General features: G+C 41.3%; 1 protein-coding gene across 12 annotated transcripts in view; it reads right to left on the reverse strand.

Moving 5' to 3' along the window:
* The window catches only part of UNC13B (unc-13 homolog B), a 207,700-nt gene that overhangs the window by 21,948 nt on the left and 171,220 nt on the right, over positions 1–14,532 (reverse strand). For all 12 annotated transcript variants that reach the window (XM_077171834.1, XM_077171833.1, XM_077171835.1 and 9 more), the window contains 7 exons: positions 14,298–14,394; positions 13,366–13,509; positions 13,155–13,232; positions 12,532–12,609; positions 5,487–5,575; positions 2,266–2,418; positions 233–356 (listed from right to left, as the gene is read on the reverse strand). In XM_077171834.1, coding sequence (XP_077027949.1) covers positions 233–356; positions 2,266–2,418; positions 5,487–5,575; positions 12,532–12,609; positions 13,155–13,232; positions 13,366–13,509; positions 14,298–14,394 — 763 coding nt within the window. The remainder of the gene's footprint in view (positions 1–232; positions 357–2,265; positions 2,419–5,486; positions 5,576–12,531; positions 12,610–13,154; positions 13,233–13,365; positions 13,510–14,297; positions 14,395–14,532) is intronic.

The raw sequence follows: 14,532 nt of genomic DNA on the forward strand, positions 1-14,532 counted from the left end.
ATCACGGATTTTGAATTGTGTTTTCTTCTACAGCGTGCTCTGTGTCTTGAAACCCTACCATAAATAGAGATGCTCCCTTTCTTTACCAACTTACAGACATGTTTTTCCATCCTCAGGCAGGCTACATGCAGACAAATTTACCTGGATGGATGACTCACTAGGTCAGGGGGATGAGTTACACAGGCAATGGCAACACTTTCTGGTATGAGTCAGGAAGGATAAAAAGCTTTACCGTATGGTCTGTAAGAGGAGGCAGCACAATCAGCTTCTCCATGGTGTTCATTACCACCCTCCAGAGCTCTTTCAGGACCCGTTTCAACACTGTCTTTTCACACACAGTTGCAAACAGTGTCAGGCTGCAGGGAAAGAGCAAGAACTGGGTAAGTTCAAAGAGCACAATACCCAATGAAAAAGGAGCTGCATATGGAAGATTCAGTGCCCTATCCAAAGCAGTGTGTTGTAACAATTGCTTTAAGGGTAAAAAAATCTTCCCTTTTCTAAAGCATAGAATGTGTGCTCACTATTGGGAGTTTAGCACTAAAAACACAAAATGGATGATTGACATTTCTGATCTCAATAATTTCTGTTTATTGACCTGGGGATTACAGAAGGTGTCACTTGGTGATAAGGCAGAATAATACATGTAATAATAATTGGAATAATACATATGATCCAAATAAGAGCAGGTACCATTGAACATGATCCCTTTAAGAAGACATATTTGGTTTATAGAGTATACAGAAAAAATTATAAATATATAATAATAAGTTTTAAGCTTCAAGGGGTTACTATAATGATTTTTGATGAATACCTAAATTAACACTTTCCAGAGTGTTGTGCAGAAATTCCTGCATAGCTTCTGAAAGCTGCTGAAGTTTGCTAAATCTTTCACCTCAAAAACCACCCCAAAATATTTCTGGGACAACTCCATATTTTGTCGTGACTGCATTCACCAATCACCTGCCATGAGTTTATCTGCTCTAACACAAGGAGATTTATTTCCCTAGGTTTTCTTCCTTTATTATTGTACAGGCTATAAAAAAGGCCAAAAGTGCTAGAATCTTTGAAACATTTGTTGAACTTCAGCATTTACTGATCACACTGTGAACAGGAACTCTGTGGCCAGTGCCACTAAGACAGCTGACTCCTCTCCATTGTGTAACATCTTCTCCCAACCTCCCTTCTTCCCACAGCTGGTTAGATAGTAAATGAACAAAACAAACAGGGACAGGACTGATATGGGTGGGATGCAGGAGGCACTAAAAAGATACTCTCCTTCTGTAAAGGAGAGAAGAAAATAATCCAAGCGTGGGTTATCATAATCAAAGTTACTTGCTCCACAGCTGGATGGCAAGCCTGTAGCAAACCACGTTCCCAATGGTACAAAGGAATATGGATTTTCAGGATTCATGAAGGTATGCATGGAAAATGATCAAATGAGAAGGCTCCTAGACGTAATGACTGCTGCAGAGAGTCACTTAGAACACAGTGACCCAAAAAAAAAGACAGGATAATCAACACTAAGAGCAACTAAACCCCCTCTATTTTAAATTGTCAAACTTCATATCTCTTGCAGCATTTATTATAAAAATTGCTGGTCATCCCTTACTAAATGAAGAACTGATGTGCATCAGCATTAAGTTTAACTTGTACAAAGATTAAAAACTGTTTCTCTTTGCAGTTCAAGACTTGGCTTGAAATTTAACTGTCCTTGTCCAGCTGAATCATGCTGCATGGTACTAATGCAACAGTTAATTAAAGCAATGGATCAACCATGTTCACGTCCCATCATTCAGAAGCTTATTTGCTAGTCAGAACAGCAGCAGGTACAACTAGAATACGCGTTTGACAGGACTGTGGTACTGAGCAGAATATGTATCAAATACATAAGCACTGTTTGCAATATGCTTGCTAATTGGCTACAATAAAATCTCTATAGGAAAAAAACCACAGCTAGAAAATTTAGAATCAGTCTTTTTCACTACTTGATCAGCAGTGTGTTTTGCTGATTGCTATAATTGCCAGAGGTAGAAAGAAGAACTGGAGTGTGCTTTGGGTCATAACTGGATTGAATGAAGGCTGAAGAGCCCATCCATGGCTTGTGAGAAGCAGATACGGGAAGAAAAGCTATTAATTCTTCTTGAAAATTTGGAGACTGGAAATCTCAGTGACAATCCAAGAACATGGAGCTATTTTCCCCTCTGCCTCATTCTTGTTCCAATCCAATGAACTGTATGTGTAGCATATATTTGAACACTCCCTTACTTTCCATCCAGGAAGTCCATCAGTGGCCTCAGGACATTATCTGCATCTTGTGCAACCGTGTTTCTGGCATTAGCAGCAGAATTTGCTGTCCCTTTCACTTGACAGAGGATATCAGACATTTGCTTGACACATTCATCAATCCGTGTCTGAAAGCTGCACAGATAGGAGAGAGGCAAAAACAATACTATTAGTGGCAGAAATACAAGGTAAAAGATTTCAAGTTCACTCAGTCTCACACTTTTCTTTCACAAGACTTGCTGCTCTTTTCCTTACTGTATTTGGTACCAAGGGGCATGCTCTCCAGTTCCTTATGCCCACCACCCACACACAGCTGACCACCTCTAAACAGGAGACACAAGCATATTTGAGAGGAGTTTGTTCATTCATCTTGCAGCAAGAAATGATCCTTTCCTGACCTCAAGAAACACTGTTATCCCTAGTTCAAAGCACCCTGCTGCACCCTTTGCTTTCTCCACCACAGAGACTGGAATATCACATGGAGCAATGACAATGCATGCCCCAGGGGTCCATCAGCAGAAATCCAGTTATGACCCATCATAGCTTAAGTCTTTGAAATAACAGAGAGAGCCTGAAGGCAGGCACCAGCTTAAACCAGTCCACTGCCATACAGCCCATGCCAAGTGTCAAATTGGGATGCGGGGCTCAGCTGTGCAAAGTGCAGTCTCCCTGTAACGAAGTGACACACAAGGTATTAAAGCACAATTACTTTTCCACCTCTTCCTGCTAAGAGGAGATTCAAAATTAAATAATGCAATGATTTAAAATTATGAATAGATCAGCAGAGCTGACAACTAATCAATTCAGCAAATAAAGGAAAATGCTTTGACATTTAAAAGAACAGTTACTAACAACAGGCACTACAAGTGACATTCAACTATCCATTAATGGCACAGAGGTTTGAAGCCAGCAAGAGAAGCCAGTGTTAGGAGCTAGGGTAAAGATTTAAGAGGAGGTACAAAAGTTTGGAAGCCAGCTTTACATCTGCATAAATGACCTGAACTTCTATGTTCAAGCCACCAGGACAGCTATGGGTTGGGTGTGAGCGTCCCATGGCTCTCACCTTCCTTCTCCACCAGGTCACCTTTCCTGCTCTGCCACCTATAGCCTTGTGGTCCTTCTTGCTCAATTCTAGCTTGCCTCTCACTGGAAAAATTCCAGAGCTGTCTCCCATGTGCCCTATTTCTAGCAGAAAGAGTCCTGCAGCACTCAGCTGTGGCTGCAATGTCAGCTTAACCAGAGACCTAAGCCACATCCAATAAAAGAGCATAAAAAATTTCCTGTGCAATTAACAGTTCCTGCTCTGTCACCGGCCAATCCCACCCCATAGTTCTCCCATTGCTTCATCAATTGCAGGACCTTGCTTCAAGATGCTTTAAACCCTTCCAGGTCAAGGATGGAAAATAACAATGGCCTCATGGATAAAATGTGCTATGAGTGAAAATGGTTGCCAATTTTAGGAAAAATAATAGATCAGTTACTGTGGCAACAGGTTCACCTGAAAGTGAAGCTTGTGTAAATGTACAGCTTAACAGGAGCCCTTGGCAGCAGCAAGCTAAAAAAACAACTTCACCTATGCTGTCAGATGGGGCCTGCTGCTCCCTAAATCCTCCAGGAATTCCTTTCTTCACTCCTACAGCCTTCAAGAACAAACAGGAGCTAGCCTTGCATGAAGGATAAACCCTACCAAGACTTATCTCCTCTCAAAGTAGAAAATGCTTCTGTGTCCAGACGAAATCCTCTCTCAGCACAAGGGTAGTGAGGCTCTCTGGACATATGCTGCCTTCTCATCAAGTACAGCTAATCTCACACAGATGAAGAAGAGTTAAGATCTGCAGTGTCAGGTATGCACAGAGGTGAAAGAGTAACTGTTTACAGACTCTGCACAGACTATTGCGGATATCTGCCTTATCTCCTAAGTTTATGTCCTTTAGGAGATCATGCTTGTATAGTGAACTGCAGCTCTACTTTTCACTCTCTAAGACTGTTAAAGAATAAATTAAGCACCTGAGACATCTGACTGGCTGCATCTCTGGCTGGCTCATCTCTCTAAAACACTACCCGATATGTACACTGATACTGGATAATCTCTTTAAATCACATTATCATATGTCAAGATTGTCCCCAAATTGTTTTGTAGCAATGGCACCATGGAGACAATATTCAGATTAAAAGAATTCACCTCCCTAATCATTATTTCTCAGTCACTCTGTGCCTAATTATGAACTTTACTGATTCCATTCAGTTACAGTTTGAGTCTTTCCATTTCTTGCTGAAGCACTGGCCATGGGAACTGCTCACTTATCTCCCTGCTTAGCTTTGTGTGGTGAAATTCAAACAGTCTTTGACAAATCCCACTATAATTTTTTAGCCATAAGAATTGCAAACCTGTCGACCCCATGAGGCCAAGTTGGTACAATTTTCTCTGCCTAGCCTGTGTTCAAGCTACACTGCATTCATGCCTGCATTAATCCTGTTATGCAGCACAACATGAAATGAATGGGGTTTGTAATGGGAAGCGGTTGTTTTCAAAGATCAGTCAGGAGTTCTGTATTTTAGATTTCACTTAACTGACATGCTCTGTAGTTCACTACAGAAGTCTTATAATGTTCAGCTCATTTTATCCTCAGGTAAATGAAAACATGATTTGCAATAAAACTTATTTCTCATCAATTACTCTGGCATTGCTTAAGACAGCTCCCTGAAACACTAGATAACATTTGCAGAAGCTTTAGAACAGGTCAATCTCAGATTCTAAACCTGCTTCCTTCTTATTCCAGTATTCATTTAACAATCAGAAATCAATCAGCTGTTTCATACATTTAGAGCAGAATGTTTAAACAAGAATGCTGCTCCATAAACACTAAGCTGGAAACTGCTTTTTGAGCAGTAAAGGAGCAGGAAATTCTGTTACTGACAAGAACTACTTACTGAAAAAAAAAATCACTCTGTGTAATTCAAATACATTTCACAGTTGAGAGATCTCCGTGCTACATTTCCAAGCAGAGAAATACAGGAAGAGAAAGACTTCAAAAATGTTTCTCACTTCTATAGATGGTCTCTGTATATTAAAGGCCATAAATTTAGGAAAAAAAGAAAAATACAATGCAGTTCACAGGAGTTTCTTTTCTTTCATAACCTGACTAAATGAGATTAGATAAAATAAAGGAATGCTTCAAAGACAAGGACTTTGTAGTACTGACCTGTTACCAAACACTGCACTGAGCTCATCCAAAACATTGTTCAGCTTCACCTGGAGCTCTTTGAGATGGTCACTTGCTTCTGCATCCAACTGTGGATGAAAAAAAAAGCATTTAAGTTTGAACACAGAGGGCAGTCCGCTGTCCTCTGCAGTGCTTCTCTTCACTGTTGGGGCTACACTTAATAAGCAGGTGAACTATCCCCACTGGACTCTCCCAGGTAGGATGCTCTCCTCCACTGCGTGTTGCTGCTGCTACAGAAGCTGTGAAACAGTCAGCAGATATTTGCCTAAAAAGCAGCAAGTAATTTCCCCAGGCTCCCATAACCCTTGAATATCCTTCCTGATGTTTGTGAAGTTGAGGAAGAAAGGGAATGTGAACTCCCTGTGGCCAAGAGTGTACTAGGGCTGAGAATCCATCAAGTGCTGTGCTTTGCCCTGGGCTCACAGGTCATGTCACCCCTCTGAGTCTAGAAGGACACAGGGCTCTGCAGACTGGCTGTTACTACTTGTGCATTTCTCTATGTATGATCTTGAAAGAAGCTATTTCACCTTCCTTCCTGCCATCAAGTATTTTAACTGAAGATTGACTCAGTCACTGCTTTCAGAGGGTTGGACCCCAGCTATTTTGAAAATCTGGCCACAATATCATGGCAGGAGCTGTTGTGCACTTTTGTTGATCATTTTTGGAAAGTAAAATCTCAGCTACTGGTATTGAGCAAACATAGCTCTATCCGCACATGGAACCAGACAGAGCTTTTTGTACTACACAAGTGTTTGGAGGAAAACAAAAAGTAAGTTCCCCAAGCACTACATGAATGCTGTTGACATCTTGGCAGGTTCTGTAAGGAAGTGCTTCCTCCATTCTTATCAGTGCAAAGCCACCTGTTTTTAAATTGAACATGATTTGCAGAGTCTTGTATTCCAGCTCCCCTCCAGCCATCACCCCTCCAGCCTCAAACGAGCCACTTCTGAGCAACATACCTGTGTGTACACTTAGCAACACAGGATGAATGCTTTGGCATCATTTGCTCATAAAAAGTAACTTATAAAACAGATTTGCCTGTGTAGGCAAGCAAGACGTTTGTAAAACAAAAAGCTTCCTCCTAGGCAGAGCATCTCTTTAGGAATGTAATGAGCCAGGTACCAGTACCGTGGTTAAAAATCAGTTTAGACTTTTATGGTATATCCATCTATACAGGATTTGAACGTGACAGGAGTTCCCACCTCTAAAATCAGTGCTGAAGCCCTCTTCATATTGCTTCAGCATCTGTCAGAGAAAGCCGAGCCTTAGGGGATTTGGAATCTGATCTGCTCATTTTCCTGTTGTAAGCTGGCATGGAAAATTGACTCTATTATGCATTTGAACCTGTGCTAATGAAACTTCTGGATCAGAATTTTAAAAGTAATTAAAGTAAGAACCAACAATCAAGCAAATGATGATTACTTAGGCGTTGTAACTTTAGGCATTGCTGCCTCTGATTATTTTTCCCTTATTAAAGTAAATTTCTTTTCCTATCATCTTTGTAACACTCTTGCTCTGACGGCAGAAGGAAGCTAATGTCATGACAATCAGCATTCATTCTAGCAAAGCTTGTAGGTAACAAAATAAAAACAGCATTTGGTGGTGGTGGTTTCTCTTGCCCTTACATTAATCCTTCCCTCCTACTGCGTGAAGGCACAATGAGTCACAATCTGCCTGATTTGCTCTACTATTAATGGCACTGAATTGCCCTCTGATTTCAGCCATTTCTGACAGATTTGAGTTAGGACCAGTTCATGATTCATCAAAACATTTCAATTAACTGCTTTTCCAGTCAGGGGAAAAAAAAAAAGCCAGAAGAATTTAGCACAAGACAATTATTCTTCACTATTCACTTCTACTTCTTTATAAGCTATCAGATGCAGAGCCTAGATGATGTTTGAGGTCAGGATCAACAACTTGTTGCCCTGGTTCATGAACTGCACAATCAATGATTTATTTTCCTGTGAGGTGGCCTGGAGAGCTCCCTGGCTACCTCTAAGCTTTCCCCTCACTGTTGTATTTCACTGCAAACTGATCATCCTCATAGCAAATGCATTGTTGTCCCAGTACTGCAGAAGAGACAGCTGACACAATGCTTTGCCAAGGGGACGAGCTCCATTATCTGTGGTAAAGAACTCTCACTGCTCCAGAACACGAGCTCACACACAGCTCTCTGGGTACAACTGGCAAGACAGCTGCCCACATCTAACTTTTAGGTGCCCAGCCTCATCCTCAGGAAGCCAAACCCTGGTAGTAAGCATTCTGGTTCAGCATCCACAAAGTTCCCTGTCATGCTAGAAAAGCTGTTGTTTTCTGAGCAACTGCTTCTAGGGAGCAAGGACTCTGCATAACACATTACTGATGGTTAATGCTTAGGCACTGGCCTGCTTTGGCTCAAAAGCAAAGTCTGGGGAATTATCTGAGTGTGATATAAGTTCATTAGGAAGGTAGGTGTGTATTGCTGTTTCCCACACATAAATCACATGTCAGTTACTGAGTACTGCAGCATGTGGTATTAACTGCAAACTTGGCCAATGTGGTGAAGCACTGATAAGAGTGCTTAAATGAACCCACAACAGTGTTGCTGCTCAGTCAATGCATTTTAAGCATATCAGCTATCACTGATAGCAGGAAATGTACTTGGACTGCATGATAAATCTGGCTGGTATAGCAGAAAAGAGGATTAGGCAGCTGGGTCACTGACACATGTCACATCCACACCCTTTCTCTCAGAGCTTATGATCTCCATTCTGTGGGTATATGAGAGATAATTCAGAGGAAGAATGAAAAGTTCTCTGTGCAAAACATGGGCCAGTAGCCACAGTGAGGTGGCTTCTGATCTCTGAGCAAATGTTTCAGTTCCAGTAGAAATAATGGCTGGCATAGCTACAGTTCTGTGTCTGAGGCTAAATGTGTGATGCTGAAAACTGAGGTGCAAGAGGGAAAAGCTAATCCCGTATTTAAACTTCAGGGAAGAAATCAAGTCTCCGTTAATTTTCTGGAAATATTTGGGACTTGGCTTTTGAGATAATCTGGGCTTCAGAGTCTCATCTGAACCCATTTAGAGGTGTAACCTCAGTCCTCTGCTCATCTGAATGGTGGCATTTATACAGAAGTGCTATCAACTTGAATTTAGGATAATCTTCTCATCCTTTCCTCATGCATGAAAAAGAACCCCTGAGCCTAAGAATTTGCAGTGATGGGCTTCCAAATTTTCCAGGAGATGGAACTAGTTCTTCTTTGGTTTCCACACACACTGGTGAAGTGTGAGTGGCCAGAACTGGAAGGCTTCTCTGTCAGTGATGTAGGTGGAGAGACATGACTCTTGCCTCCTAGAAAGCTAAAGATGTTAATCAATTCGTATCTATAAAAGGCAGAGACTTTATGAAATCATCAGGTCTGATCTGGCATATCAGCAGCTGAAGAATTATGCCCTGCTAACATATTTTAGCTTTAGCAAGTTATGGAGTTCATCTGCCTCCAGTTTGAAGCTGCTGATTTTTGGTCTGCCTCCCTCCACCAGCCCCTGGGAGCTCAGCAGATCCAACTCCCCTTTAAGGACATGCACTGAATTTTCAGGCATCTCCCCACTTTCCTGCAGGATTCAAGAGTAAGAAACATGGAGCACTGAATCCAAACAATAGCTGCCAACTTCTCAAACACTAGGACAGCCTTAGCTATGGCATGTGGGATGCTAAAGAGGAGCAAACACTAGATATCACTAATCCTTTGAGCATATTTCTATGTAAGTCTTGGCTCTTTTTAAGCTGTCCTGCAATTTGTTATTCAGGTGGTGAACTTAGGATTTAAAATGTGGGCTCACCCTGGCAAAGCATTAAGAGGAGAGTTTCCTGAAGCTTTAATTGTGAAGATTAGTTTGAAGCCAAAGGCATGAAAATTGCATGATGACAATATGCTGCTGCTCAGCAGCTAATTTCTTGGGTTCCTTAGGCAGTGCTTGTCTCTGATACTCAGCTCACATGCTTCCCTTGTGGAAAAAAGGTGTAGAAATGTTTTAAACCAGTCTTTCACACTACATCTAGACTCCAGCAGTGTGCAGTGCAGTACAGCACCTTTTAATTTCACTGCCATGAGTTCATTACTCATGAAAAGCTAAGCAAAATTATGGACTGCAGGCTGAAGTCTGATGGAAAACCACAGAGCTGGGTAGAAAATGCAAGTCACGTTAGGTTTTATTAGGTAAAGTATGAATAATTAAATAAATGGGGCCAAGTTCAGGCAAACACTACCACTGAATGTGTGTAGCCCATCCCAGCAGAGACCTAAATTATAATCTCTGCTCTGCTGCTGTATTGGGGATGGTTCAGAGAAATAAAAGGTTTCAAAAGATATCCAGGACTCACCCTCCAGTTTCACACTTTTCATTATGCTTTTAATGCTATCTGCCACTTCATAAATACTGCCTTTCCAACACATGCCTTTGGGATGTCTGAGAATGCTCCTGAGTCATGATGAAACAGTTTTGATCCCATGAGATCAATACAGCTCAGAAGGGAAAGAAAAGCATTTATCTTAATTCCTAAAAATTATTTAAGGTAGTTTTCACTGTGTATGTGTATCTGTTTACATCTATATATATTTGCCTTGACCCAAGGGAATCCCTCCAAAGAGAGTTTTTTAAAGCTCTGCTGCTGTCCTTACTGTTTCTGAGTAGTAATGTTCACAGACCACATGATGTTGACATTAAACTCAGAGATGCTGGGCAATTTTTGCCCTGTTTTGAGTACTACAGTTCAGAAAAGAATAAGAAAAGTGAGGGAAAAGGTACCATAACTCAATGGGGGCAGCGGGTGGAGGAGAATGTAAAGAAAGGCACTATATCCAGGGCCCAATCTCAATAAATAGTATTGGGCAAGCACTTGTGTTCCATGTTATGCCACTACACTGCAGGTGTCCCTTCATTTCCCTCACTCCAAAAGGGAATAAGTGACCTGAATTTCCCTAGGGGTGTGTTCTAGACCCACTGGCAAAGAACACCACACAGCAGCAGTATTTCAGAGCTTTCCAGAACTGTGCAGTGCTACAGCTACAGCTGCAGATCGAGATGGATCTGGGAACCAGAAGCAGATGAAGCCACAAGCACACAGTAACTGAACCCAGTCCGAAGGTCTGGCTGCACACATGGCACAAGTAACACACTTGCCACAGGAACAACAGAATATTTGGTACCTGGCTCTCAAGAACACCTTTGAGAACACAAGAAGTTTAACAGCTGAACACCAGGGCATACCACTATGCTAGTTTCTTACTCTCCCAAGGATGTTTTTTTGGATAGAGCAGTCAGGATAATGCTTACTTTTGTGCAAGCTACTGTGTCATGGACAGATGACCATAGAAAAAATCTGCCACAGAAATTAAGAACTGTCCTTCCTGAAGGAGGATAGAACCCAGAGATGCATTTCTAGTCAGTTCTATTGTCAAAACTGTTATCTCACCTATTGTTACCCAATTGTCAGGTTCAATCTGCAGCCAATAGACTAGATGCAAACTAGGACAAGACCTTGTTTACTCTAGCAAAACAGAGAACCTGGCAGTTTTTGAGTCAAGAAGCAATGTACTACACAGTCACCAAGCAGGAAACCCCCGGGGACAGCAGATAGTGCAGGCACCTAACACAACACAATTTATTTCTGGTGATCAGTGGCAGCCCTATGAAGTGCAATAAGCACCATTTGAAAAGAAAGTGAAAAAAACAAAACAAAACAAAAACCCCACAGCTTCTTACTGTGTTTGCCACATTTCTTCCTGTTTTACTCTTCACTGTCTGGGTTTCTCTCCCCTTCCAGTCTTTTGATTCCAAGGTACAGGGGAAATAGTGGGTTCATTACTCCTTTTTTTACCTTACTTACACCTCCAGTGGAAGGTTTTAAAGGGTAGAATGCAGAGAAGGGACTTAGTCTAGGGACAGTAGCCAATAACCTCAAGAAACACCTTTTTACTCCATTTATTTAATACAGTATCAAGGGATATTTTCAATTTTAAAGAAAGCCTACTTAATGGCTACCACTACAGAAAATAGTAGCAAACTGATTCCTTAAAGGAAATTATACGCACAGGCACTAAACTTTAATAGGCCACTTCATAAACATCTCATCACAAGTTTATTATTTCCCAAAAATGAGTATTTAGCTACTGCTGCTATTACAGCAGGAAGCATATAATGCTAGTTCTTGATGCAGGACTCAGAAATTAGGATTATTGAGGTGACATGTGAAAGAATGACAGCAGTTTTCCTTGCCTCATGGGGTAAATCTATTTGTTGAGATTTTTGCCACTTCACAGAATTCTGCCACTGAGCACAAGCAAGACTTAGAAAAGCAAAACAGGCAAAAACTGAGCTGTCCATCAGCAAAGCTGACTTTTCTCTTGGCGTACAGGTCATAGCACAGATTCTATCACAACACAACCAAAGAAAATGCACTTGAAAATAATTTTTCCTAACATCAGCATCAGCAGGCTTTTCTTCATCTTCCTGAATCTTGAAAAGCAATGAAAAAAGAAGAGAAAAAAAAATACATATATTACAGCAGAAGAAAAACAGTGACCTGGAGGAGTAAAATATTATTTCTGTAAAAATTACCATCTCATAACAAATGGACACATGCGACTATCCCTCAAAACATGAGCAGAGAACTCATTTGCATGTCTGTAATGTATTACATACTGGACATTTCATGCTAAAGGCATTGTCCCACATTTATATGACATCTAAAATTATTCAATGCCCACAGTACTGAGAGTCCACCAGCCACGCCCATGGGAGCACAATAGCCAATCTTTCCTTTTCTATGCTATTCTGTGCTCCAAAATGTTTGTTCCAGCATTTGATGACAGATTTCGTTGGGAAGCCTTCAGTCATGGCTGTCTCCCCACACTTACAGGTGCCAGGTGTCCCAAGGCTCTCCTCATGACTGCAGTCTTCAAGAACCAATATGATGCAAACAACCCAGCAACAACAGTGCAGGAGGAATGAGGATAACACTCGGATTCTGAACTCTCTTACCTCTTTACCACCCATGGCTTCAAACATCTTCTCCAGCTGCACCCGCAGCTGTTGGATGTTGTTCATCAGGATGCAAGGCTGAAGGGACAAAAGCAGATGATTGCTCAGGATGCCAACACACTGTCACCAGTGGGAGACTTTGTGCCTCAACTCCCTTTCCCAAGTACCACCAGATCTGAGAGTTCCATAGGAGGCACTTCATGCAGAGATTTCAGCACTCACATGTATTTTAAAAAATAATTTTAAAAAAATTCATTTTTTTCCAGCTTGAAATGGTATGGTCAGTTCCCATTTGCAAAATACCCAGATGAACAGACCTCTCTAAGTACCAGACCTACAGAGCAATTGTGCCCACTTCTGTTTTTTTTAATCACACAACACAGGCAGTGTGGAAGGTAATTTCGAGGGGACCCGACAGCCTCCAAACCTTGTGTATCATCTTCAGGACCTGTTTTTATTTTAGGTCCAAGCCAGAATTCAAACTTCAGAAGCATCCAGATGATGATAAAAAACAACACTGAAAATATTTACACCATCACCATAGTCAGGTGCAATGTGAGTCTGGTTTCATCAGGACAATTACATGATTCTTTGAGGGAAAAGGGAAGCTCAGCATAACTCACCAGTTTCTCCTTGGAACAGTAGGACTCAAAGCTCTTGGAGAGTATGTCAGCATACTGCATCAGCACTTTTCCAATAGTCTGTGAAGAAAAGACATGAGCACTGTTACTTGTCCTCTACCACTGCAGAAGAACTCCAGGAAGCAGAAAAAAAAAAACTACTGTCTTACAGCACCTTAAGAAAAGATAAACATCTGGATGCTGAGGGTATTACCTTTGCAAACCTCCTGTTGTAGTGGGCAACAATGACAGGGTCTGGGCACTCCAGCTTCTTAATGATCTCAAAGCTCTGGTTGAGCTGGGTGAAGACATCCACCACTGAGCAAGAGAACAGAGCGTGCTCGGATGTTTGCTGGAACTAAAACAGAAGCACAGAGAATCAATGTCAAATGGAAAGATCTGAAATAAACCCACCCATGGGTGTTTCCATCATCTGCCACACTGAAGGCAGAGTAACTTTACCAAAACCTACATCTTCCTCAGAATTAGTCAAAAACTCTTAAGAAGACCTAGAGGAGATAAATAACCTTTTTGGTTGGATTATAAATTTACTGTCCTTCACTATGATTGTGACAAGCACCAGGGTAATGTATGATGATGTTGAGATCCTTAATGCAATGCATGGTTTGCCTGCCAGTTAATGAGGAAAGAAGGAGAGAGTAAAGAGCTATTTTAATTTTTTTTTTTAGATTTAGCTATTAAACAGAATGTTGCATGAGTATCACAGACTACAGTGCCAAGAGTCACTGAATAACAGGAAAGCTCTTCTCTGCATTGGCAATACTCAGCAAATTAAGAGTAAGATTGGTCTGTCAGTGGATTAAGGTCACATTCTCACTGCATGACTAAGTACATGCTAAGTGCCTCAATTTTCTATTTCAATTACTTCTCCCTAACAGAGAGAGCTGAGAGAGCACCAAACCACTGGCTGACAGATTAACAGCAGCAGAACAGACAAAAATAAGTGATATGCACCTTGCTATTAAAAAGTTCTCTGTGACCTGTAAAGTACTAAAATAAATGAGTTTCCCAGTTGTTTAGGTAGCAAAAAGGACCACATCCTCCATTTATAAGACAGTTGAATTTATACTGTTTTATTTGGTTCTGTGCACTGTATGATGTAGCACCAAGTAGTGACCTACATACCCCATCTTTTTTATCTCTCTCCAGAGCACCGTGCAGGAAATCTAAGGAAACATCTTCATTTTCATCCAGCCACTGCATCACAAACTGCTCAAACCACCTGCAGGGGAGCAAAGATAGCAAGTTACAGCAGGAAGAGGAGCACCCAATGCCAGCAAGCCTTGTCAGATGTCTGAATGCTGCTGCCCATGTGTGCAATCCAAGTTCCCAAATATACTTGCACCTCTACACAAGTTAA

This window comes from Agelaius phoeniceus, chromosome Z (assembly GCF_051311805.1).
Source record: "Agelaius phoeniceus isolate bAgePho1 chromosome Z, bAgePho1.hap1, whole genome shotgun sequence".
Lineage (NCBI taxonomy): Eukaryota > Metazoa > Chordata > Aves > Passeriformes > Icteridae > Agelaius > Agelaius phoeniceus.